The sequence below is a fragment of the Paralichthys olivaceus genome, chromosome 3, assembly GCF_024713975.1.
Source record: "Paralichthys olivaceus isolate ysfri-2021 chromosome 3, ASM2471397v2, whole genome shotgun sequence".
NCBI lineage: Eukaryota > Metazoa > Chordata > Actinopteri > Pleuronectiformes > Paralichthyidae > Paralichthys > Paralichthys olivaceus.
In genome coordinates this window covers 21807352-21834364 of record NC_091095.1, presented here as the reverse complement: position 1 = coordinate 21834364, position 27013 = coordinate 21807352, and the positions used below count along the sequence as shown (strand labels likewise).

The window sequence follows — 27013 nt, the reverse complement described above, 5'->3', positions numbered from 1 at the left end:
GAAATTGAATTGATGCCTTGACAATATGGATTTCCATCTTTTAAGGTCATGATTTTCCTCTGAAGGGAATAGTATGATCACGTCTCTGGAATGAGCTTTGTCATTCGTCTTTACTATCTGCAATTTACGACATAATTGCTTCCAAGTGCAGCAGACCATATTGCCTTTACTTATGACAACTGTATTTGTAGATCAGGAAAAGTGAGCCCCAGGTACATATTTGACTTATGAACTTCCCCCTTTAGCACAATTTCTGAAACCAGTGGAATCCAAAAAATACCTCTTCTTGTTCGGTGTTGAATTATTCAGTATTTGAGGAGGATATTTAATGTTTTTTATTGCAAATGTTTCTCTGTATTTCTCATTCAGTCATTAGATTTTAATTAAAGTTACTAAACTAACGATCCTTTAAGACACCAAATATTTAACAGTGAATTAGCAGCAGCCTTTGTCACATTGTTGTTGTCTGGGAGGATTCTAACCATATGCCTTGAGTGTGGTGGAGTGACACTGGGTGGCTCTACCTTTTGTAGGAGCAAAGTCAAAGAGCCATAAAGGGGTGTTTAATGGGAAAGCTCTCTACTTCCTGCTTCACAGTTATTCAAGGAAAAGCAACAGCAGGGCTTCCACCAAAAGAAACCTATTGCCAGGTAAGAGCTGACATGACGCATACATTTCTATTTTATCAAGTGTGTATCACACTGTTTTCAAGGAGGTAACCTACTGCATAATTTATAGTGTATATATATTGCTTTTTACAATTGTACTTTTATAATGAGAATGGATGTAAACTAATTCAAAGAGGTGTCTTTAGACTTTTTTCATTCGCAGAAAGTAATTGAGGTAAAATCAGTTCTCTCACTGGAATTTGTTTTTAAATTTTTACTTTAACTCATTTTCCTGACAGAGTTATCCATGCTTCTACCATGCTGAGGAAGGTATGAAGGAGCATCCTTGTGATAAATGTATATTCAGAATTCTAAAATTCATTGTGTTCAGATAATCATCTCAGGCGCTGCTTTGCTTTTCAACCTGTTTTCTAAAACCAGGGTGATTTTGTGTGGGTGGACTCGGGTACTGAGGTGCCGATCGGGGCGGAGGTCAGGGTGACAGACACAGGACAATTACAACTGATCGATGATGAAGGAAAGGTAAACAAAAAAAACTGTTTGCTTGTCAGATCCAGGATAATAAGTGTAAGCTGCCTATAAAGCTCTTTCATTACACATGTACAGAATCACAAGATCAACAAGAAGACAGAGGGTAGCATCCGACCCATGCACCCCACCTCTGTTAAGGGTGTGGATGACATGATAAGGCTCGGTGATCTCAACGAGGCGGGACTCCTCAGGAACCTTCTGGTGCGACACAAGGAAGGCCTCATCTATGTAGGTTTCAGTTCTCTGCATTCCCTCTGAACCACCTAGTTTTATGACGTCCATAACCTGCTGTGGAAATGCTTTGCCCGTGTCACCCTGAGCTGGATTTCTATTTCAGACTTTGCCCCGTCGTTTATCACAGTCCTGTTTGTCTCCATAGAGACGAATGAGCCTCTGTTAAACCAGAACCTCCCAGTGTTTCTGTGTCACTGCATCAAAGCTCAAAAGTGTGTGTTCAATTATGAATCAGGCCATTTTGTTATACAGAAATACAATTGCTGAATACTGGGTGCAAGGATTTAATAAGACTGACATTTCTTTATCTTTTAAAGCAATATTTAATGAGATAAAAATAAAAAAATTTTAAAATGCATGTTGTGCATTGCTGCCATGACTAAACAAGGGGTCACTGGCCTGATGTTGTGCTCACACCATAAGACCTTGTTTATGCTCATGCTCACACACAAACATTCAACCACGTGTCAAATGTGCTACTGTGTGATATTAAATGACCCTCTCTGTCTAAAGACATATACAGGCTCCATTCTGGTTGCTGTCAACCCCTACCAGCTGCTGCCCATCTACACCACAGAGCATGTGCACATGTACACAGATCGACGGCTGGGTGAACTGCCGCCCCACGTCTTCGCCATCGCAGACAACTGTTTTTTCAACATGCACCGCAACAGAAAGAACCAGTGCTGTGTCATCAGGTCTGACCTTGTCTGCTAACAGGCTGCAGGGATGTTCAGAGCCTGCCTCTGTCACCAGATGATTTTATTTACTTAGTGTCAAATACATGCTTGACTGAAGCCTTTATTCATACAGGGAGAAGTCACTGGGAACAGGATCTCCCATTATATTACTGTGTTTACAAGCAATGTACAAGTAGTAGCTACATAATGAAAGACAACAAAGCCAACAGGGGTGGGGGTGGGGGTGCTCTGATTTGCTTGCACAGAGTTAGATAACAAGAGTCCCTCAATGTTTACCATCAACATCAATGATTGAAACAGAGTTGGAGAATTACATGAATAGTTACAAGATGATTTTATTTGCAAGATGCAAATTGATGTCATCTTAACTGTTGGTTGTAAATATTTGTATGTAGCTTTTGAGTCAATGATTTACAGATAAGGGCTCTTTGTAAGGGATTACAATTATAGCTTCAGTGTATGAGGGGCTTATGCTTGGTTGTGTCATCTGCATACAGATAGATTAAAACATTATGACTATAGATTCCTTGATTGATCATATAAAGTAGGATTTTGAGAAGAGCTAACCTGGAGCTTTGTGGAACTCCTTTGTTAACATTGAGAAGTTTAGGTTTCACACCATCACACACTATGACACATCTATTACGTAAGCAACTTATGAACCAGCTAAAACCAGTCTTGTCATATTTTGGATAGAGGATTGGTTTACATTTTAAATAACAAATAATTCTTTATATAAATGATAGTAATAACAGAAGGTGATAGTCATAATAAATCATTCTTTTTTCTATCAGTGGAGAGTCAGGAGCAGGGAAAACTGAGAGTACCAAGTTGATGTTGCTGTTCCTAGCTGCAGTGAGTGGCCAGCACTCCTGGATTGAGCAGCAGATTCTTGAAGCAAACCCCATCTTGGAAGGTATGAGCAGAACACAAACATAAAGTCCTGACTCAGTCTCCATAATCAGCTGAATCCTCCCTCCTTGATCAAACATACATTACATTTCATCCATTGTCCTCTTAGCTTTTGGTAATGCCAAAACCGTCCGCAATGATAACTCCAGTCGTTTTGGGAAGTACATCGACATCAACTTCTCCAAGGGTGGGGCCATTGAGGGGGCCCGCATTGAGCAGTACCTGCTGGAGAAGTCCAGAGTCTGTCGTCAGGTGAGGAAATCGTTCAGCTGAATATTTACAAGAGCTGTTACGTGGCACAAACCATTTCTTGTTGTAAAGAACACGTGCTTTTATGTGCAGGCACCCCAGGAAAGAAACTACCATATCTTCTACTACATGCTGATGGGCATGTCAGCTGAGCAGAAGAAGATTCTTTCCCTTGGGAACGCTTCTGAGTACAACTATCTGACCATGGTACTGCCATTATCTGAAACTGCGACCCTGTTTTTGTTGATGGATTTTAGGTTAAGTGATCAGAATGTAAATCACAGACTCAAGCTTAAAACCATGTGATCCTGTCACCAGGGAAAGTGCACCACCTGTGAAGGTCGTGATGATGTGAAGGAATACGCCCACTTCTGTTCAGCTCTGAAGATCCTCATGTTCACAGAGAACGACTCCTGGGTGATCTCCAAATTTCTCGCTGCCATCCTTCACCTGGGCAATGTGGACTTCAAGGGTAAGAACAGCACATTGGAAAGGGTTGTGCATGTAGATATTAAATATCAGCACTCTTCCAGGTATACATTGATGTAAGACTATATGAATGATATATATGAATCATTTCATTTTGGAGATATTAAACACTTTTCTTGGAAAATTTCAGGCACCATAGTAAATAACATGGAGGTCTGTGACATTCTCACATCATCCAATTTGAACATGGCGAGCCAACTTTTGGAGGTATGAATACATGTTTTTATACTTTTTACATAAAAGTAAATAAAAAGAGCAGTGATGATATATCTGTGTATTTAGATAGATAGATACTTTATTGATCCCGAAGGAAATTCAAGCATCCAGTAGCAGTAACATACAGTGAACATACATTAGTAAGTAAAAGCTTTTATACAATGTATATATTATATTATATTTGTTTACCTCAGGTGGATCCTAAAGCACTGGAGAGGTGTCTGACTCAGCGCTCCTTAATGACCACCAAGGAGAGTGTGACCAAGCCTCTGACCTCTGCCCAGGCTGTGGATGGCAGGGACGCGTTCGTCAAAGTAACAAAGTCACACTTGACACACAAAAAAAAGTGCATTTTTTACAAATGTATGCTGAAAAGGTGCACTGCTCAGTTCACAACAGAAAACAAAACAGTTGGATTGATGAAATAAGGAAAAAGATCTTAATTGTTTACTACCAACAATGAGGCCTGATGCGGACAGAGACAAGACCTTGTTACACCTGTGGCTTCTCATATTCAGCTTAAAGTCCTGCTCACTGATGCAGCAATGTTTCTGTGGCGAACCTTTGCCTCCGGTTCATTTCCTATCCGTGCAATCAAGGAGGATAATAAAACATGTGCTTCCTGTGGTGAGGTAAATTGCAGCGTGGCTTTGTGTGGAGTTCAACTTCACATTCAGCCATGTGTGACCGTACCCTGAGACTCACCACCGGTGTTAATACTCAAATGAATGATGGCTGATTTAGCAGCTTCAGGTGTAATGTTCACTTGTATAAACTCTTAACTGTAAGTGTCATGTTTCATCACATTTCTGTATTTTGTATTGTTATCTTAACACAATCCTGCTTTACTATTCCCTTTAATATTTGTCCAGGCCATTTATGGAAGACTCTTCATTTGGGTTGTGGGCAAAATCAACGCTGCCGTATTCAAGCCGCCCAAGGACTCCGATGAGGTCCGACTGTCAATAGGCTTGCTGGACATCTTCGGCTTTGAGAACTTCAACAAAAACAGGTTGATGATCACAACAGTTCTCATGAAATTAAAGCTGCTGGTTTTATACACAGGACATATATTGAACCCCTCCATCTTTTTTTGTTTCTGTGCTGTTGGATTTGTGGAACTGTTGCAGCTTTGAGCAGTTGTGCATCAACTTTGCCAACGAGCAGCTGCAGCAGTTTTTCGTCAAGCATGTTTTTAAGCTGGAGCAGGAAGAGTATGCCCGAGAAAACATTGTTTGGGAGCACATTGGCTACAGCGACAACCAAGGCACCTTGGACATACTGGCCAACAAACCTATGAACATACTGGCTCTTATTGATGAGGAGAGCAACTTCCCCAAGGTCTCTGTCCTCATTGTGCCTTATAATGCTCTGCTGTGAAAACGCCAGTTAGGTTTGAACTCTTCTGCTTTATTTTCAGGGCACAGATGCCACCATGCTCCAGAAAATGAACCAGTTCCACGGGAAAGGGGAAATCTATATTCCCCCCAAGAACAACTATGAGACACAGTTTGGGATCCAGCATTTTGCTGGAGTGGTCTTCTACGATTCAAAAGGTAATTTTAAAGCTATGAAAAGCCACAAATTGTGTCCGAACATCCATCTAATTGTGTCTTGTTTTGAGGTTTTCTTGAGAAAAACCGTGACACCCTCAGCTCAGACCTGATTCAGCTGGTGGAGACTTCGACCAACACACTCTTCAAACAGTTGTTTCAGAACGAGCTGTCCTCCAGCACGATCAAGAGCAGCGCCAACCCAAAGATGATCATCACCGTACCCAAGAACAGCCTCCGCGTCAGTGCAGCCTCTAGCCTCAGCTATAATCAATGGGAGAGTGAAAATGCTATTTTATAATCATTTACACTGTGACATTTGTGTGTGTGTGTGTGTGACAGCAAGCAGCTGATAGCAAGAAGCGTGTGCCAACTCTCTCCGGCCAGTTCCGTCAGTCTTTGGATTCCCTGATGAAAACATTGACTGTGTGCCAGCCCTACTTCATACGCTGCATTAAACCCAATGAGTTCAAGAAGCCCATGGTGAGGGAAAGAGGCCAATGCACCCAACCAAAATAAAACTTGTTTACTTTTATACCAGAAAAGATGAAGAATGAAATGTGCTGTCACTTCTGTTTCTCAGCTGTTTGACAGAGAGCTGTGCATCCGCCAGCTCCGTTACTCTGGCATGATGGAGACCATCAGGATCCGGAAAGCTGGGTACCCTGTACGCTACACCTTTGACGAGTTTCTAGATCGATACCGCGTCCTTCTGAAAACGTCGGTCTGTGATCCAAAAACAGTGAGTTAGAGGTTTTATATGCGTATTTCCACCGTATTTCCTCCATTTCTCATCTTTATTTCCTGTTTGTATGATAACAACTACTGTTTTTTTCCATCTAACAGGAACGCAAAGAGAAATGCTGTGAATGCATCTGTGAGAGTGTGCTTACTGGGAAGGAAGACTGGAAGACTGGCAAGACAAAGATCTTCTTGAAGGTGCAGCCTTTTTATGTCCAACGTGTTGGTCATGCATAGAGGCATGATTATCGAAAGTATCTGCGTATCTTTTTGTAATCCGTCCATCTGACTTTATGTGTGATGTGTAAAGTTCCCTCTTCACTAAGTCATTTCAACTAACGCAATTTCAAAATCTTTATTTTAATAAATTGTTTGTTTACATATTCAAATAAAAAAACGTCAGCCTCCAATCTAAAAAAGTATATTCAACTCAGCCCCTTAGTCCAATCCTATCTGCCTAATACGTACAGTATGTTTTGAAGGTTATGTGCATGTTTTTGTTCAACAAAATTCTAAAATAATCCTTGCTACTGTTTTCTCTCAGGACATCCATGACACAATGCTGGAGTTGGAGCGAATGAAAAAACTCAACGACAAAGCTCTTTTGATCCAGAAAGTCCTGAGAGGCTTCAAATACAGGTGTGATACAGAAGAATCTTTGAAATGGGCTTTTTGTTGGTGTGATTTGCGACTACATGTCTGTGTGTTTCATGTCTATTATAGGAGAGAGTTCCTGAGGAAAAAGGCAAGCGCTCTTGTCATTCAAAAATACTGGAGAGGACACAAAGGGAGAAAATTGTACAAAGTGGTAAGTCACTTTTTAATATATCAGTTTTTATCAAAGTGAAAATATATGTCTTGCCTGCTAAAACTCCCTCATTAACATCTTTTATATCCAGGTCCAGCTTGGCTTTGCGAGGCTGCAGGCGCAGGTCCGCTCTCGCCAACTCCACTTACAATATAAGAGGAAGCGAGAGGCAGCCATCGTGCTGCAGGCCCGAACCAGAGGATACCTGGCCAGGAAGGAATGGAAGCGTAAGAGAGAAGCTGTGATCCTCCTGCAGGCTCACACCAGAGGTGCGCTGGCAAGAAAAGCTCTGAGAAAGATGAAAAGAGACGTGAGTTGAATTTTGAAAGCTATTGAATTATTTTATTCTTGTTCACAAAGAAGAGGATCATAGAGGATCATGTTGCTCCTGGTGTTGTCTGGCAGCGATGGCTTCCAAGTTCATTTGTCTGGTGAACAGCTATCAAAGCTACTTTTTACACCTGTTTATCAATTAATGTAGGCCCTTATTTAAACCTTTACTTTTACCTTTTTACCTTTGGCTGACTTCACTAGCTAATTTTCATTTCATTTGAAATGTCCCACCAACTATAAATTATATTTTGAAGTTATTCTCATTCCAGACACAAATGATTGAATTTAGTATTCAATCAAATCAAAATTATCTTTACTTAGGAGGTTATCATTCATCATTCTTGTCAGTTTGTTTGTTGTTGAGGAGTTTGTAAGCAGGATTACGCAAAAAAACACAGGATCCCTGAACAGATTTCAATGAACCCCACTTTTTTCACTTTTGGCGATAGGGCATTTTCACGATTTTTCCGAAGGAATAGTTCATGCATCTGGTATATTTAGAGGGCTGATATCTCTGATTGTGTGCAATTTGATGTGACTGGATTGAATTTAAGGCGACTCTTTGGCCTTTCTAGTTTATTTTAGAACTAAATAACATTTTGCAGTTGAAATTTTGCAGTTCTGATTTAATTTTTTTGTTATTTCAGATGTACCTCTCTGCTAAAGAGAAGGAAGAAGAGCGGCGGATGATTCTGCAGAGACAGAGACACTTGGACGAAGTTCTGAGGCAGAAGAAAAAGATGGAGGAAAAGGCTCAGTCGGATTCCTTCACAGATCAGGAGATGATAGACAGCATCTTTGGATTCCTCCCAACTATTATCGGGGGACAAGAGGGAGAAGCACCTGTGGGATTTGAGGTTTGGGAACTAAATGTTTTCTCACATTTTAGCACATTTTGTATTCCCTGTGGACAGTCAGTCACTGGATATGTTTTTATTTTCAGAACTTTGAGGAAAAAAGGCTGCTCACCGAGGAGATAGATATTGACGACCTCCCCATGGAGGAGGATCTTCCCACTGAAGACTACAATGACCTGAATGAGTACTCCTTCTCCAAATTTGCCTCCATGTACTTCCAGGGTGCAGCCACGCACACCCACATCCGCCAGAGGCTTCGGCAGCCCCTGCTCTACCACGAGGATGAAGGAGATGTTCTGGTGCTTTTCTTACGCCTCTTCAGTTCTTTTTGGTGTATTTGGTCTTATTATTTCAGTAGATTACATTTGAATTTTTCTGATGTGTTCTCACCAGGCTTCATTGACAGTGTGGTGGATCATTCTGAGGTTCATGGGAGACCTTCCTGAGCCCAAGAAGCAGGTCCAGGGAGCCTCCACACAGGAACGTCTTCTGCCGCAGGACCTGATATCCAGGAAGAACAGACGTCTCAGTCACATGGTGGGCCTGGACCAGGTAAATATCCTCACAAAGCCAAGCATACGACACATTTTAAATATTGCTCTTTCAAAACTGAGTTAAATGTATGTATTTTCTGTCTGTTTTAGAGGGTGCTAAGGAACAAAAAAGAAGCAAACCCCTCCACAGTCCCAGAGGAGCCAACAGCAAACAGAAAGAGCTCAATTTTCACCGACCTTTTGACAAGAAACCGGAAAGCTTCAGCTGTACCAGAGGGAAGCCCGCAAGCAAGGAAGGGGTCCACTTTCACAGACCTTCTGTCAAGAAACCGGAAAGCTTCAGCTGTACCAGAGGGAAGCCCGCAAGCAAGGAAGGGGTCCACTTTCACAGACCTACTTTCCAGAAACAGAAAAGCATCCACCATTCAAGAAAATGGAATCCAGAAATCCACTGCAAATCTCCGGAAACCCTCGATGATCATGGAAGAGGTGAGGAAGCCGCAAGAGAAAAGTCACCTCTCATCAGTCCTCTTTTTATTTGATGGATTACAATTGCATGTTATTTTTCCTTACAGTCAGAAGATCTGACCGAAGTGTCTAAGCCTCCCACCATGCAGACGGTGAAGGAAGACAGTGATGTCATGATCGGGGAAGAACCTACCCTGGACCGGCCACTGACCTCACTAGAAAAACTCCACTTTATTGTGGGATATGCTATTGTCAGACGTGACCTCAGGTTGAAGAAGCTCCATTTAAACACAATATACTTCTAAGAATTGTTGTTAATATTCTCTAGTCATACAATATTTACCTCGTTGTCTGTCCAGGGATGAGATTTACTGTCAGATCTGCAAGCAGCTTCAGGATAACAACAATCGCAACAGCTACTTCCGTGGTTGGATCCTTTTGTCCCTCTGTCTGGGCATTTTCTCTCCAAGTGAGCGTTTTATAAGGGTAAGTTCGACATTTGTATTTGTTACTTCAATCTCATTAACAGTGTACCGCATGCTGTGATGTGTCGCTTTTTCCTTTTTATCTCTCGTCTTGGCAGTACTTGCAAAGTTTCATCTGTTCCGCTCCCGGAGGCTACGCTTCCTACTGTGCTGAAAGGCTGCGTCGCACAGAAATGAATGGAGTGCGAGGGGAGCCCCCGGCCTGGCTGGAGCTGCAGGTACTGAGACTCACACACTGTTCTTGCAAATATTTAAAGGATCCGTTCACACAAATAAAAGAAAAGCCATATTTTCTCAACTGGTATCATGCCAGTAAAATAGCCATTTCTCTGTACTATGACAGGCAACCAAGACAAAGAGGCCCATGATCGTGACTGTGATGCTGATGGATGGACGTTCAATCAACATGCCTGTTGACTCATCATCTACCTCCAAAGAGATCTGCCAAGTCCTCTCCAACAAAATCAAACTCAAAGACACTTTTGGCTTTTCTCTCTACGTGGCTCTGTATGAAAAGGTATGCAGCTGCATCTACAGCTGCTTTCTTTAGAACAGTCAGATTCAAATTCTTTTCCTTTTGGGGCGGGGACACACATTGTGCACTCTGCGGGCACCGTGCCAGACTTTCAAAAGAGTCTGTGAGCCACACAGTCCAAGTAACTATGGAGGACCCCACATATAAACATCCTATATATGTGAAATATATATATTTACCTTTTAAACCTTTAGACCTTCGGACAGAGGCAGGCTAGCTGTTTCGACCGAGCATGTAAAACTGTCTGTACTCCCACCCTCTCCCATCGACCCCCTCATCAGTTACACCACCATGTGCAGTGAGAGCACAGGCAGGTGGTGAAAAACATTTGCCTCGGTCCGAATGAAATGATTGGTTGTAGGTATTACAGTCCTGCAAGGCCACAGACACTGGCTTTTTTTTTTTTTTTTTTACCAGACGACTATTTAATGATGTTATCGGAATGTGATGAGGATTTCATCAAATAAGATACAAAGTGTGTCAGAACAATTTACCCACCCTACCTTTAAGTCATGTTTTCATTTTGACCTATTGTATTTTGTCATTTTTTCATCTGATAGCAGTTGTAGCGACAGGAGAGGGGTATAACTAGGCAAGAAAGGATATGTTTACATTTATTGGTCTTTAATTAGGCTTTTTAAATACACAAACTGAAAATGTATAGCCAGCAGGATTTTACTTTACAGTTGCATTTTATTTTACTGCTCATCACCTTGCGACATAGGCAAATAGAAAATAATTTGCACTTGTCAAAATGGCTATTGTTGACCTGTCTCGTAGGTGTGGGCTCTGGGTGGCGGCCGAGAGCATGTGATGGATGCAATCTCCCAGTGTGAGCAGGAAGTGAAACGGAGAGGAGGGCAGGAGCAGCACGCTCCCTGGCGACTCTTCTTCCGCAAGGAGATCTTCACCCCCTGGCACGACAGTAAAGAGGACAAGATCAGCACAGAGCTCATCTATAAGCAGGTCATCCATGGTCTGAAGTTTGGAGAGTACCAGAGCGAAAAGGTCAAGTTATGTCAATGGCTATGAGGATCCTGCAACATTCATGCCACAGACGTCAATAAATCTAACATACCCCCCCACACACATTTTACTTTGCACAGGAAGATGATTTCGTTATGCTGGCTGCAAAACATTTGTACATCCAACACGGCTCAGAGAGCTCTCCAGAAAATGTGAAACAAGCTGTTCAGGACAACATCAACACCTCTCTGCTGGAGGCCAAGTCAGAGGCCAAGTGGGTGCAGATGGTCAGCACCGCTCATGCTGAGGTTAGTCACATCACATATGAGTCCAGAGAGAATTAACTGATCATTATAAATGACTTGAAAACAGAAAGCCTCAACAAGGTCTTGATTGGATTCTGTCTGTTTTTATTAAACCACATAAGGCTCCTTATCTGAGTTCAAGACAAAAGACAGACTCAGTGAAGACCGAGATAGTCGACTACGCCAAGAAGAAGTGGCCCATGTTCTTCTCCAGGTTCTTTGAAGTTGTCAAACTGTCAGGTGGGTTTCTGTTCATGTAGCTTTTCTTTAGTTGTGTATGTCAACAATGTATAGTTGTCATTTCATTCATTGGATCTCGCACAGAATGGTTATTTTGACATAAGGCTGTTAACATGGGTAATATGAAAAGAAAACATGATTTGCTTTCAGAAATAAAATACAGGTGATTTAATTTGATGCTTATTCACCGAGACAAAGACCCCCATAGATTTCGTATCTTGTGATTTTAATCATGGCAGAACATAAACCATGTTTAATACAGACATCTCTGTACTTTCCTCAGGAATAAAGAGATAAACACTTTAAAAGAACAATGAATCTGTTTTTGAACACTTTGAGCAATTAGCTATTGCTGCCTTTATTTCTATGTTGGACTGAAATATATAAGGCTATTTTTAAATATATCACAACAATGGGGGTTAAAACTCTATAGCAAAGAAGCTGATTAGGAGACGATAGGAGGGACAGGAACAACACTTCTTCCTTCTCTGTGACAAACGATACATCCAAACTGCTGAATACGGGTCTGAGTCATACAATGGGTCTTTTCCTTAATATCAACATCACTGTAAAATGTATGTTATTGCTGTTTGTAATTTTCTCACAGACAACATGTTGGCCAGGTGAAAGTAAATACAGACTGTTAACCCAACAAACATAGATTTTCCCAGTGAATACCTATATCTCTTTATGCTTTACTTTGACAAATGATTAACAAAGAGTATTTATTCACAATTTTTAAAACCTCCCTTGTGCCTAGCCTCTTGACTGTAATGATTTGCTTATTTTGTGTTTTTTGCGTCATTCTAAGTTGTATATCTTTGAGCTTTGAACTGTTGGTTGGACAAAAGAAGCCATTTTCATTCATCTCTCTGGTCTGCAGCAGCTTGTCATGGACATATTTCAATATGTTTGACATTTTATAGACTAACCAACACATCAAGACAATCACAGAGTCCTAAAGTGCAAGCTCTTTTCTTGTGGTTTGATGATAAGGCCTCTATTAGTGTACACGTCAATGCTAAACTCTGATCAGGAATAGACTGTATCTCTTATCTCCTAATTTATCTCTAATGCTTATGTCTGTGGGTGTATCCAGGTCCTGCGCTGCCAAAGAGCAAGTTCATAGTGGCCATAAACTGGACTGGTATCACTTTCCTGGATGAGAGAGAGAGGAGGCTGCTGGAGCTCTCCTTCCCTGAAGTGACAGGAGTCAATTACGTAAGGTAGAGACAGCTGTTATCGCTTCAGGCATAGAAAGTGCGGAAGCATTATATCGTTGTATTTTATAGTTGTGTAGTTGGTGGCGAAAGCAAATAACATATGATGACAACGAGACGCAACTGTTTGTTAATATTAATGTTGGTTCTTAAAGGGGTTAGATGCTGCTATAGCATTGTATTAGAGCTGAAGAGTATTTATTAAAGGCTTTTCACGGTTCTCTGACCATCACTGTTAGTAATTACCACAAGTCTCAGAATTCTTCAATCAGATGACAATTCTTTCTGACCTGTCTAATGGTTCCTAATAAGTCATGACTGAAGCAAGTTAAATACTTAAAGTTCACAAAAGAAACAACGACAAATTATAAACATTTGAATAAAGGCTTATATTAATGTGTTTCTGTTTGAAAAGGTGTTTTTTACTTTTTCACTGCAACAATAAAGAAATATGTAATATGCCCAGTGGTGCCCAAAGCTACAAATGAAACAGTACATATCAGGTACTACATTGTAGTTCTGTTACTATTAGAGCCTGACTGATATGGATATTTGGAGGCCAATATCAATATAGTGGGTCAACTATAACTAATCTACTATAATTAAAAAGAAAACAAATAAAACCCAAATATAACAAATATGTAGAACTTGAAATTAGAAAATAACATAAAATAATTAGACATCTTTTCTGCATTGTTCATTGTGTAAATTAAAGTTATCATATCGACGTGTATCAGCAAACTGATATGTCTTATATTGGCTGATATTATTGGCCATCCCATATATCGACCAGTCTCTAGATATTATACTCAGTGTATAATAAGTCCTTTGTTTCTGATTTTGCTGTGATCACTCAGGGAGGGTAAAGCATCTGGCCAGGCCCTGTGTCTGCTGACTCTGAAAGGAGACTTCACTCTGAGCGGATCTGCAGCTGAGGACATGACCGAGCTGGTTACTATGTTCCTCAGTGGCCTGACAGAGCGATCTCAGTACGCTGTGGCCCTGAAGGAAGTCAACAGACAAGGTCAGAGAATGTGGTAACAGTTGATTATGAGAGTAAACAAAAGCACACACATACAAACCTGTGCCTGCAACATGACCAACCTGGGAGGTAAAACAAAGCAGTTTCTGGGAGAATCAACTGGTGTTCGGATATTTTATTTTTTATTTTTTTATTTTAACAGTTGATCCCACCTCACTGGTTATCTTGATGAACTACTGACTGGCTGATTTCTTGTATTCCTCTCCAGATGACCCCACATTCCTCAGCTTTAAAAAAGCAGACCTCATCCTGATAATCAAAGATGATGAGTTTTCTCAGCAGCGTGGCTGGATAAAGGGACAAATTGAGGGCACGAAAAAAACAGGTGCCGTCCCCACTGAGGCCATCTTGATTCTACCAACGCTCAGCAAACCCACCAATGAGGTCATGGTACGGAGATGTCAATGACACATCCTTCTCAGAGGATTTATTGTGCGTCAGCGTTGTATAGTGTATTACATGTGGTGCTTTATTTCAGAGCCTCCTCAGCCTGTCCCCTAACCAGAGGAAGGACATCATACAGACAAACAATAAAGAAATAGGAACGTTGGAGAGAGTGGCTCCTGCAACACTGAAGGAATTCTCCCTTGAGTACTTCCGGTATCTGGAAAAAGCCACTACCTCACTACACATTGACAATAAAATGTTGGCTTAACTATACTGACTGCTGGAAATCTCTGTGTTGTTTCCTTCATCCTGCAGGCAGCCCACGAAGGATGTTAACCGTCAGGTGATCTCCAGGAATGCAGCTCCTGAGAGGCTGTGGGCAAACTCAAGAGAACCAATCAGACAGCCCCTCCTCATGAAACTGGTGGGCAACTCGGAGCTGAGCCACAAAGCCTGTCTGGCTTTCACTGATATCCTCTACATGGCATGATGATACCAAACAGTACCATTTCTCACCATGTTTTATACCGGTGAAAAGTTTTGGCAGGTGTTCAAACCTTGAATTTAATGTTTACCCATTTTCAGCATTTATTTTCGATAGATAGAGCAATCATTTATTAGGAAATGTGCCTGAAGTTGAGTGAGTGTTCCAGTGGGGGCCTAGAATAAATGTTAAATGATGTTTTTACCTGCATCTGTTATTGATCTACTGAGCCCTCAGACAGGGACCCCATTCTTGAACATTTGAAATGACCTTGAATCCTTGCCTAACTCAAGCAAAGAGCAGATACTCGGCTGCTTAGTCAGGCCTCACAAATAATCTATGTTGCTGTAGGAGAATCTCAATTTCCTCCTCCAACTATCTAGAAATGAAGCAAAAATATCCCGGGTATAAATGACACCATCTACAGCATTTGCAGCTACAGTCTGTGCATTAGCGGGCATGGTAGCAAGCTCCTGCCATAACACATGCTTGACGAACCACAAGTTAGTGTTAGCTGTCAATCATGCATCAAATACCAAACTTATCAGAAATGTGTGTGTGATAAGAACTTCAGTTTGGTCACTGTTCCATCAGCTAACATGGAGGAGGTGGGATTTATGACACTATACTGCCACCAGACCATTTCCGCCATCTTTATAAAAAGACTCTGGCCTGCACCCAAACACTCACCACAGACCTCTGCAGCACGCCATCACTCTGTGGCTAATTTCAGTCTTTGACACGTGTAAGTGAAAGGCCACTGCATATCCATTATATCCACCACCACTATGAACGTATTAAAGATATAGGCTGTGACATGGCTAAATAGCCTCCAACTAACCAAATCCCCAGGTGTCTTTCTCTTGCAAGCAAAAATATATCACTAGCATCACCAGCTAACAACATCAGCCTGAGCTTTTACTTTGTTTAAGTCTATGAGACCAGGATGCTTGTTCCTCCTTGACCGCTGTGCACCGATCCTGAAATATATGGGAGATTACCCCACCAAGCAGATGCTCAGTTCTCTCGAGCTCACCGACCAGATCTTTGGCCCTGCCACTCAAAATGAGGCGCTCAGGGACGAGATCTACTGCCAGATAATGAAGCAGATGACCAGCAATAACAACCGGTAAGTGTCTCAGGTTCTCGGATTCTAGACAAAAGGAAAGATTTAAGATGTGTAAGATAAAAGGTTCTTTGTATATTCTTTCAAAAACCGGGTCATACTAAACAAGATATTTGAAGATGCCTACTTGGAATCAGCAAAACAACCACAACTGCTTTTTTCCACTGTCTTAAAATATTTTAAAGGTATTAGATAAGAAAATTGAAAATATCTGACTGATTAACTGAAAAATATTGCTACCTGCAGCATGAGCAAGACAAAAGATTCAGCGTGTACGTTTTAGGTGAAAGAGATCTATTCAGAAAAAGAATATATAATAATCCTAGAGCTGTTTTCACTAAAGTGTTTCATATGAATTGTACAAATTGTTTTTTTACCCTAAAATGGGCCCTTTATGATTAAATACATTATATTTACATTGGGAGCAGGTATTCTCTGTCGTGTTTTTTTTTACAGTTGTCCAAACGAGACAAACTAAATACCTTTTTGAGTTTTTAGTACAACTGAAGGCTGCCACAGACTCTCTCTCATGTTTGGATGGGGAAGGGGAGGGTGACGTGAGGGGTAACATGCAACCTTACCACTAGATGACACTAAATTCTACACATTGAACCTTTAAACTAAATTCAAACATGACCTGTGAATAACAGTTTTTCTTCGTTTAGACAATAAGAAGTCTAACACACATTTGATCCAGAAGTGAAAGTGAAATGTAACCAACCTCCATTTCATCTAATGCTTAATTTTGTCTTTCGTGTGTCTTTTTTTACATGTTGCCTTTGACCGTCATCCAGTTTCAGTGTGGAGCACGGCTGGCAGCTGCTGTGGCTCTGCTGTGGCCTGTTTCCTCCCAGTCAGTCTCTTCTGAAGCACACTCAGCGCTTTCTGGAGTCACGCCGCAGAGAGCCACTGGCCTCTGACAGCCTACAGCGGCTGCAGAGCTGTCTGAGGTTAGACCAACATACTGTGTCATACAACACAGCTCTGTGTTTCTATGTGTTTCAACAAACCTGCACCTGCAGTGAATGTAAATGTGGTTTCATAAGGGAACTGTTTAGCCTTGGTGGAGGTACTTTACTAATTGACATCACTCAATCAGAACAAATCATTCAAATAAAACCAGGATTTTAAATCATTGGCCCAAAGATGGTTGTTCAAAGTGTTCTACTTAAATATCATTTTTGTGAATCACTGATCAGACATTCTCAGAAGTCTATTCCAAAGCCAAAGCATTTGATATTTGTGTCTGATTGATGATAAAGTCAAGAAAAATATGTGAGCGGGCGGTTACTGTCATTGTGTAGGATGGAGCCCAGGAAGCTTCCACCACACCAGGTGGAGGTAGATGCCATCCAACAGAACAGCATCCAGATCTTCCACAAAATCCACTTCCCCAATGACACAGAAGAGGTACGAACAGCAACTTGGATAAAACTGATAAATGCACCATTTTAAGAATTTAAATTTAAAAGTGACATCTTCACTTGATTCTTGTCTTCTTTGTGCTGTCTCAGATATTCGAGGTTTCAACCAACACCAGGATCAGGGATCTAATTCAGAACATAACAAACAAGCTCAATCTGGCCTCATCAGATGGATTCAGTATATTTGTCAAAACAAATGACAAGGTGAACTTGACTTGCTTCAACCTTACGCATCATGTTTCAATGTAGAGTCAATATATTCTTTAAATTTTCATTTTCTTTCATGATTTTCCAGCACACTGGTTTCACAAAGGTGTCTTTATTTCAGGTCCTCAGCTTGAATGATGCAGACTACTTCTTTGATAGTTTGAGGCACATCACTGACTGGTCCAAAAAAATCAAGAGGGTCAATGACGGTAATAAAACATAAAGGGATTGGAGTGACAGGTGGACAATTAATGGTTCTACGTAACAACCTTTTGTGTGTGTGTTCTGTAGGTGGGCCTGTCAACATATCCTACATTGTGTTTTTCATGAGGAAGTTGTGGTTCAATGTGATCCCCGGCAGAGACACAGAGGCAGATCTTATCTTCCATTTCCCTCAGGTGCATTTGAATGGTGTAGCTCAGTCACCATCACCATCACAGGCTGATTTGTTTTTCCACATGATATGAAAGCCAAATCTGTCTGTGAACACAATGCTCCCTGATGAGATACAGCAGTATCCACTCGGGGCAATGTGGCGACAGAGATCTATAAACAAAACATTTTTTCCCCTGATGAACTAGAATACTGAATATGTAGAAAACCTGGTTTAAAGGTCACTAATCACTCAACAATTCATTTTTATCTTGTAGGAGCTACCCAAATACCTGAGAGGCTATCATGTCTGCAACAAAGATGAAATGATCAACATTGGGGCTTTGCTCTTCAGGATAAAGGTCAACAATGACAAGAGCCAGATTGTCATGATTCCCAAGGTGCTGAAGGAGCTTGTTCCTGCTGACCAACTGAAGGCCATGTCTGAAAATGAGTGGAAGAAGGTATGATGAGCTTTCTTTCCATTGATTTCTTCTCCTTAACTTATTATACTCCTGAAAGAGGCCATGTGTGATTAAACACATACATATTAAGTGGGAGTATGTATGTTTTACTACTTTGTTCCTGAAAAAGTGATGGTCATTGTAGCAACCAGTCTTCTCTCAGTTCAACATGAGAGGATGAAGAAGTAACTGCTGATAGGTTATAGATGAGAGCAGCCCATCCGGGTTCTTTGCCCTTGCATCATGTCTACATTTTTGGGTAAACATTTGCTCTGATTTGACTTTGACAAATACCAAGTTCTTTGCTAGTTAACAGCATAAAATAAGAAAATCGTTTTTATTTTTAGATATTAGGAGCAAAAGTCCAATAAGTCAACATTCCTGCACTCTTTCCTCAAGCTCAGGTATCAGTGCTGATGCTCCAGCCTCTCTTCTTTGCGTTCCTCTCCTTGTCGTCCTCAGCTGCCAGAAGTGGAATATTTATTCAAGCTCACTTTAACTCAAAGTCAGGTTGAGGACTGAAACATATGCAACAAGTCCTTATGTGTGTAAAGACAATTTATCAGTTGGCAAGTTGTGAAGCAGCGAGGGATCATGGGAGTTTTTTGTCTTTATCACCATTTCCTGTTTCGTAATTGTCTTGGGTCGCTTGGTTCCCCAGTGCATTTGCACCTTACTGGGTGGCAGAGCGCACAGCAAACGGCAATGAATAATTGTGAAATCATTATGAATATCCAATACAAATGATGGAAGGAAACAGTTTTGTTTTTCCTTTCTCATGCATTTAAAAGGCGATAAAGTAAGGGATTTCTGTGTGTTATGATAATTGTTGGAAATATTTTGGTTAATGTAAGTACACAAGTCAACAAAATATATAACATAGGTCTGATCGTTTTTAGCCGTTTTAGCCGATTTGTTCAGACTGTGAATCTTGAGCAGGAATAAAGTTGCCACTTTGCTTAATCAAAGGTCAAACGTCATCAGAATCTCTGTTCCTCATTCTTTAGAAAAGTCAGAGCAAGTGAGCTTTTTTCAACACAACTATTTACAATGCAATCCCTAGCTACACACACAAAATAATTGTCATTCCGATGAAGTTTTTATATTTTTTTATGTAATTCGTGGCATTGCATGGAAAGCAATACGAGACTATTTCCAGAGTTATCCTTTAAATTGCCCGTATGAACATAATCACCATTGTGCCATTCCTATGATTTATATCTCAGCTCACTGAGAAAATGGGCTGAGGGCTGAGGGTGGTGTTAGAAAACCATTAAACTGATCACAAGCAGAGCAAAAGAGCTTTAGGTCATTCTGTGATATTTTCATTTTTTCATTTTCAGAGTATTGTTGCTCATTATAACAAACACGCTGGTATGAGTGTTGAAGAAGCCAGGGGGGCATTTCTCAAAGCAGTTTGCCGCTGGCCAACGTTTGGCTGTGCATTTTTTGAAGTCAAGGTAAGAGCTGCAGTGAATGCAGCACATATGGTGCTTTATCTTGCAATCTGCAGTCCATTTGGTATTTGTCTGTGACCTAAAGCCTCTGTCATCATGGCATGCTAACTGAATTTACACAGCAAATAGTTTAAGTTACAGAGAAAAAACATTTTCTTATTTGCTTATCTAATTTTCTTTTCAGCAAACATCAGAACCAAACTTCCCGGATATTGTGCGAATTGCCATCGGCAAGCAGGGACTTACAATCATCCACCCAAAAACCAAGGTTAAAAGAATGAACCAAAGATATTCTTAGTATTCCACTTAACTTGTCATTTCTCACCATTAACTATTGTTCTATTTTGTGAAGGATGTTTTGGCAAATCACCCATTCAACCGCATAGCTAACTGGTGCAGTGGAAGCACCTACTTCCACATGACTATTGGCAGTTTGATCAAGGGAAGCAAATTCCTGTGTGAAACATCTCTGGTAAGATCTATCATGTGGACAACTGGTAAACTTGACCGAAGTTAGAGTTAAGTTAAATTGAGTACATCTGTGTCTTCTTTCCAAAGGGTTACAAGATGGATGATCTCATAACCTCCTACGTCAACATGTACCTCAGAGAGAGGAGGGCAGGGCAAACCAGGAACCAGCGCTTCAATATTTGAGTCAGCTGCATTAGTGTGATGCAACTCTGTAACTGAAGCTGTGAAGCACCACACTCCACATGTAGAACACACACATAATGAGGCAGAGCAGGAATAGTTTTTTGCAATCAGTGCAATCAGCTTTGTGTTTATGCTCTGTGAGAAAAGAAGACATTGATTTATTATATGAAACAAAGTGGTTGTAGATTTCTCACTTTTTATTTAAAGATAAAGTCTCTTTATAATATTCTCTATACAAGCAACATAATCTGAAGTTAAGACATTTTATTGAAGGCAATACTGTCTACACATTTTCTAATTAGCTTCTACAACATGGAGATAACGTAGTGTTTCATGCTGTTTTCAGACCAAACAATATTTGCAATATCTTTAAGTAAGTACAAACTGAATTAAATAAATGTAGGTTTTCTACATGTATATTAGTCCATGAATCTAATAAAATCTAATAATCTAATAATCTAATAAAATGTGCTTTTGAAACACCTATAGATGCTTGGAGACTCTTTTACATTCTCTGATTTACTGACAGACTGCATGTTGCATTTAGACTCTGGTAGAAGAGCCCAATGTCTTTTCTCATTTCTTTGAGAAAATACTTTTTTTCATCCAAATCTGGTCACCACAAGATTCACAAATTTGTTTAGGGTGTTTAAAGGCAGCAATAAGGTTCTTTGTTCCCCTGTTCATCCAGGGATCTTTCTGTGTGGGTTTCCTCCTGGTACTTCCTCTTCACCCCACAGAGCAAAGATACGCATCTTAGGTTAATTGACAACTCTAAATTACCCGTAGGTGTGAGTCTGAGTGTGAATGGTTGTTTGTGTCTGTGTATGATTCACTGGTGACCGGGTCGTACCCCGCCTCTTACCCATTGTCAGCTGGGATTGGCTCCAGCTCCCCTGCGACCATTAAAGCATTTCAGTCAGACAACTCGCGTTCCAATGTTTATTGCAACAGTAGAACATTTAGTGTTTGGTGTCTAATCTCGAACTTAATCACTCCCCCAGACATGATTACATAAATATGATAGGAGAGCCTATAGGTGGATGCTGGGGTGGTGGAGGGGCTGAAGCAACTGGCAGCAATACTGACACAGCATCAGGGGCAAGCAAAGGAAGTGATGGGAAATGTTTTCATCATTAAATAGATCGCCTAATAGGGTGGGTGTGTTTTATAGATGATTGTGGAGTCACAGTCATGGAGCCACAGTCATAGCTGTTTCAAATAGGGACCCACTGGTCAAAATATTGCTCCATAGTACAATGTACTAATGTTACCAACTCCTTTGTGTAACTTTAAATAAGTAATCTGTAAATATCTAAATATGCATTCCTATGAAAATATATTCAAGGTGATAATAATGTTGAGAAACAAATTTCTCTGTAAAAAAATATCAAATAAGGGTTTCCCACTCAAAGTCTGTCGGGGGAGTTAAACTGCCTAAAATGTTGTGAGCTGCTTTTTTTCTGTCAGTGTTTCTGTAGCGACTAGAAGCACTTTCTGTTTTGTCTGAACCTTCACAGCAGTAAGAAGAATGATACATTTATGATAGTACACACTTACACAAGGCAATGTTTGGCTTCAGGGTAACAAGACACACAACAGACAGAGCTGAGAAGACGAACAAAAGCGGGGGCTGTCCCAATTAGCAGTTGGCAGTAGATTAACAGGGTATTGATGTCAAAGCTTCAACACAGCCCTGCACAGATAGTGGCTTCATTCAAGTCTACAGAATACCATTTGCATATCGATGATACAAAGAATAGAAAGCTCCCATGTATCTGACACACAGCTGTGGAGTCCTCGTATGAAAGAAATATTATCCCCCCTTAGCCAGTGGGTCTTCTCTCCACATCTGTCTGATGTCTGTGTGAGTGATTATTTTGGGCATTCCAATTCAGGATGCCCCCAGGAGGCAAGAGAGCAACAAGGGCCTCTGTTTCCTCCAAGCGTCCACCCCCTCCTCCCTTCTCCTGTTTTTCACTTGCTCTCCCATAGGGCATGGGGCCCTCTTTAGAACTTAACTGACCATCTACAAAAGATAATCTCTGAGACTTTAGTCATAAAATTCTCAATTGACAACACAGTCCATCTACTATCTATCAGTGGCATGGTGGGGGTTCATGGTAAAGGCACTCGGTGCCCCACTCTCCCCTGTTTCCATGGAGTCATACCCGAAGTCTCATTGCGTCTGAGGCATGCCATTCTTCTCCCCGCTGCTAAAATGTGCCACTTATTCTGACACAGGCTATTGTGGAGCGCACAAGTGCCTCTCTGAGGAGAGGGGTATGGAGAAAGAAAGGGTGGGGTCAAGGTTCAAATGAAAGACTCCCATCAGGACTCCTTCTCTGTTATCAAATTTGTTGAGACACAAAAAGAGCTACAGTCTCATTCCCAAGAGCATCTTGAGGGAGAGAAAAGGAGGTTATAGGACAGCATTCTTTGTGGCAGGGCTTCAGTTCTTCCACAGCTCAGCAGACAAACTCCCAGGCTGCACTTACAGCTGCTTGCACAACTATTTGCTCCTGCGCTGATTGTTGTCCACTCTGATTTGCTCCTGAAGCGTCCAATTTTTTCTCCCGTCTGAGGAAGTCTGGAGCTCCGCACCTTGGGTAAGTCTCTTATTTGCCTAATGTTTAGATAAAGCAACAGAGATTTATTACATTTTTGATAACTTTGCAAAAAGTCTAGTGCCACAACTTCTACTTCACTAAAAAAGTAATTTTGAATAGCAACAGGATCTTTGATAGCAGAGCTGCAATACAATAGCAGTACGTTTTTATTATGCAAATGTTTCACTTTTGTCATGTAAATCCCAAAACTCAGCTCAGAATTTTGACAGATTTTGCTGAAACGACCTGCGATGAAAATCTGTCATGTGCTTTTTAAGAACAGAAAGATTACTATCAGGTGGATTTGCATTTAATCCAATCTCAAAATTTCACACTTGCTGTATGCTGTGCATTTACTGTGACAGGTTAGAACAATGGAAAATTGAACACATTACTGCTGCTGCAGTTTTGACACCACTAATCTCTGAAAAGGACCGGTGCCAGGATGCTCAGCCGCTTCTTTTTGCCAAAATGTTTCACATAAGAATTCCTGCACAGATCTGCTTACCCAGATCATTGTGATGAAGGCACATGTCAGGATTGTCTCTCTTTAGGATTATCGCCCTGGGATCTGTATTTATGGAAGCTTTTCCATTCTTTTGCACTGCTCCTCGTTTCTTATCCCCAGTGGGACTGCAGCCCCTTTTCTATGGGAGGACTTGAATAGATGCTGGGTGCGCTGAGTCTGAGCCTGAGCTGGGAAATGCCCTTCGTTGTGGGTCTCACAGGATTCACAGCACACACTCTGAAAAGAGCCATGTTGCTACATCTGACTGGTTCCTAATGGGTCAAAAGTCTGGACACTGAGCTGGTGAAACAGAGATTTAGACGAAACAGATATAAAGAGACAAACACTTTCTCTCTCTGTTAAGGAGTCCTGCAATGACCCAGCATCATTTCATCACATTTCACTGTTTGTTTATTTATCTAGAGAGTACATTTGGGACCCTCCCTTCAGCTATGCATGGGACAACAAGCTCATCCCTATTACAGATGTTTGAATATTTATCTTGGATCTACTACAAATACTGAAGTTAATGTGGAGCAAAACCTTTCCTACATATTCAATCATTTAAAGCTTTGACATTATTGACATCCCACTGATGCATGTCAATGATCGTGTCAAGCAGAAAAGGAGGAGTGTAAAAAAAATAAGAAGAGTGGACAGTTAGGCCTTGGACGCTCAGAGGACGGATAGTCATTCCTCGGTCAGTCTTAAGGTGTGTCCAAATAGTTGGCAACAGTGTTGCAAATGTTTATTTGGGCATGTCCACTTCATGTACTAATAACTCTTAAAAGTAGAATACTGGCAGTTTGAAGAATACTCCACTATCTACCCCACTAGTACATACTGTACATACCCATTTCTGTTTCTATGCTGCAGTTATAGCACAAGTTAAACAGACAAGATACAATATACTGTTATGTGGATTTTTGGTTTCCTGGCTAAGCTAACTAGCTACTGGTTCTAACTTCACATTCAACAGACGGACAGAAGAGTAAAATTAATTTTCAGGTCTATTTATTGCCAAGAAAGTGGTGAACGCATTTCCCATGGTGTCAAACCTGTTCCTTTATTCAGACTTGGCTTCTCGAGGAACATATAACATCGTTTCACAATCTCGTAATTTCAGATAATTACAATATTAAGGCCACACTGTTGAACTCTTTTCCATTTTTTACAGGCCCCTCAGACGTAAGCAGATAACCTTGATTAAATAATTCTTAAAGACAAGTCAGACTTAAAAGAAGAGTGTAGATAAAATGACTTTGACTACCTGGACTTGTGTATGTAGAGGAAGTAAAAAAACTTGTAGTGGTCTGAATAAGGTAGTTATCTGCTTATAGAGCATGTCCACATTAGTCAGGAAAACTGTCATCTATTGTTACCTTGGGAGACTGGCACTGTGACAAACACTCCAAGCCTGAGAGGGAAAGAGAGTGTGTGTGTGTGCGTGCGCGTGCGTGCGTGCGTGCGTGCGTGCGTGTGTGTGTGTGTGTGTGCGCGCGCGCGGGGTGACAGAGGTTGGCATGCTATCGTTTCCTGTCACTGGGGTAGTTTGCTGACAGAATACTAAAAATGAAGTATTCTTCAGATCAAAAACACCTGTTTAGAAAAGTTCTGCCTGAAAACTGCTTGTAGAATCAATTTTTAACAAGTTTTATGTCTCCCCAGTCACCACAATGGAATCAGCTACGATGGAGCTGTCCCTGCTGTCCAATCAATCATTATCAGAGTCCTGTGCTGCAGTGGAGACGACAGCAGAGAACACTTTGTTTGGATGCTTCTACATCCTGGTTTTCTTCCTGGCGTTGAATGGTAACAGCTTGGCCTTGTGGATCTTCTGTCATCAGCGTGGCGCTCCCTCTCCAGCTAATGTCTTCTTGATGCACCTGGCTGTGGCAGACTTGTCGTACGTGATCATCCTCCCGCTGAGGGCCACCTACCACCTCACTGGGGGCCACTGGCCCTTTGGCGAGGTGCCCTGCAGAGTGGTTGGCTTTTTGTTTTATGTCAACATGTATGCTAGCCTGTACTTTCTGGCTTGTGTGGCTGCCGACCGCTACCTGGCTGTGGTCCATGCTGTGAGGTCGCTGAAGGTTCGTCGTGCTCGCTACGCTCACATCATCAGCTTCTCTCTCTGGGCCCTGGTCACTGTCTCCATGGCGCCATTGCTTGTCACCCACCAGACTGCAGAGGTGGATGGTGTGACGGTGTGTCTGCAGCTTTACAGAGAAAATGCTTCTCGTAATGCTCTCATCTCATTGGCTGTGGCATTCACCCCACCTTTCTTAGTCATCCTGTCCTGCTACCTGCTCATCATTCACAGCCTGCATCAGGGCTCCAGGTTAGAGCCAGCCATCAAGCTGAGGGCCCTGCGGACCATCAGTCTGGTAATCCTCATCTATGTGGTCTGTTTCCTGCCTTACCATGTGAGCAGGGCCACCTTCATCCTGGGATACAGCCACCCTGACACTTCCTGTCAGACACGCAGAGGCCTGAGCTTGGCCAACCGCCTCACCTCGTGCCTCACGTGTCTGAACGGTGCTATGGACCCACTGGTGTACGTGTTTGGGGCCAAGAAGTTCCGTGGAACTCTAACACAAATGTTTTGCAAAGATAGGTCAGGAGTGTCAGGAACCACCAGTGGAGATTTAAAAGGAACACATGAGAGCTCTGTGAGTGCCAAGTCAGAGTTCTGAGGGATTTGATCCGGAGCAGTGTGTGGACTCAATGCTTTTCCAACACAACCAAAATTGGTCTTATTGTGGACAGACTGTTGCCTTTGCCCAAATGAAGACTGTGGCTTATTCTGTAATGCAGTTGATGTAACACAGTTTCCTCTATAGCCTAAATTTAAAGCCTTGTTCCAGTGTCCATCCTGCGCCCATTTTACTGAACCATTACAAATCTGAAATCATCTGTGAGATTGCAGGAGGGAGTAAAGTCATCAGGACTGAGACAGAGATTTGTGAAATCTATCTATACATAACCTGACATAGGCATTGGCCAGGAAAGTGTGTTTATCATATTTTATATTCGGGTATCAAAACCCTCAGTCCATGGAGAACTGAACACAGTCAATAATCAGAAACCGCCTTAAAACATATTATCCTCCCACAGCCATGTTCCCAGCACAGCCCACGTTCTGTCACTGAGTTACCAAGTTACAAGTTCTACTTCTCAAGAATAGAAGTGTTCTAGACCAGTGACTTAACTTTGTTTTCCTCTAGCAACAAAGCATTTTAATCAGGATAAGGTTTGCTGTTTTCCACTTGGCTGACTGACTGGTTCTCCTTAGAGATTCTGAAAAGTGTGA

The 27013-nt window shown here is 41.4% G+C and overlaps 2 protein-coding genes across 2 annotated transcripts; both read left to right on the top strand.

Moving 5' to 3' along the window:
* Window positions 1-599: 599 nt before the first annotated feature.
* On the top strand, window positions 600-21069 carry LOC109625268 (unconventional myosin-VIIa). Its single transcript, XM_020080443.2, has 48 exons — window positions 600-650; window positions 908-938; window positions 1050-1151; window positions 1236-1388; window positions 1908-2092; window positions 2890-3011; window positions 3117-3259; window positions 3350-3463; window positions 3575-3728; window positions 3876-3952; window positions 4156-4275; window positions 4834-4973; window positions 5092-5302; window positions 5382-5517; window positions 5586-5755; window positions 5857-5997; window positions 6098-6256; window positions 6361-6453; window positions 6800-6894; window positions 6979-7063; window positions 7155-7373; window positions 8044-8253; window positions 8340-8552; window positions 8647-8805; window positions 8898-9236; window positions 9323-9483; window positions 9575-9701; window positions 9799-9918; window positions 10044-10217; window positions 11016-11243; window positions 11342-11509; window positions 11629-11746; window positions 12846-12972; window positions 13824-13990; window positions 14217-14398; window positions 14487-14608; window positions 14711-14865; window positions 15855-16008; window positions 16800-16955; window positions 17310-17415; window positions 17520-17633; window positions 17758-17845; window positions 17928-18034; window positions 18287-18472; window positions 19816-19932; window positions 20114-20197; window positions 20282-20401; window positions 20488-21069. Exons 2-48 carry the CDS (start codon window positions 927-929, stop codon window positions 20581-20583), a joined length of 6729 nt encoding a protein of 2242 aa, XP_019936002.2. The 5' UTR covers window positions 600-650; window positions 908-926; the 3' UTR covers window positions 20584-21069.
* A 1983-nt stretch (window positions 21070-23052) lies between these two features.
* On the top strand, window positions 23053-26540 carry gpr17 (G protein-coupled receptor 17). The gene is made up of 2 exons (XM_020080564.2): window positions 23053-23192; window positions 25369-26540. The coding sequence occupies exon 2, from the start codon at window positions 25377-25379 to the stop codon at window positions 26394-26396; it is 1020 nt and encodes a 339-aa protein (XP_019936123.1). The 5' UTR covers window positions 23053-23192; window positions 25369-25376; the 3' UTR covers window positions 26397-26540.
* Window positions 26541-27013: the final 473 nt, after the last annotated feature.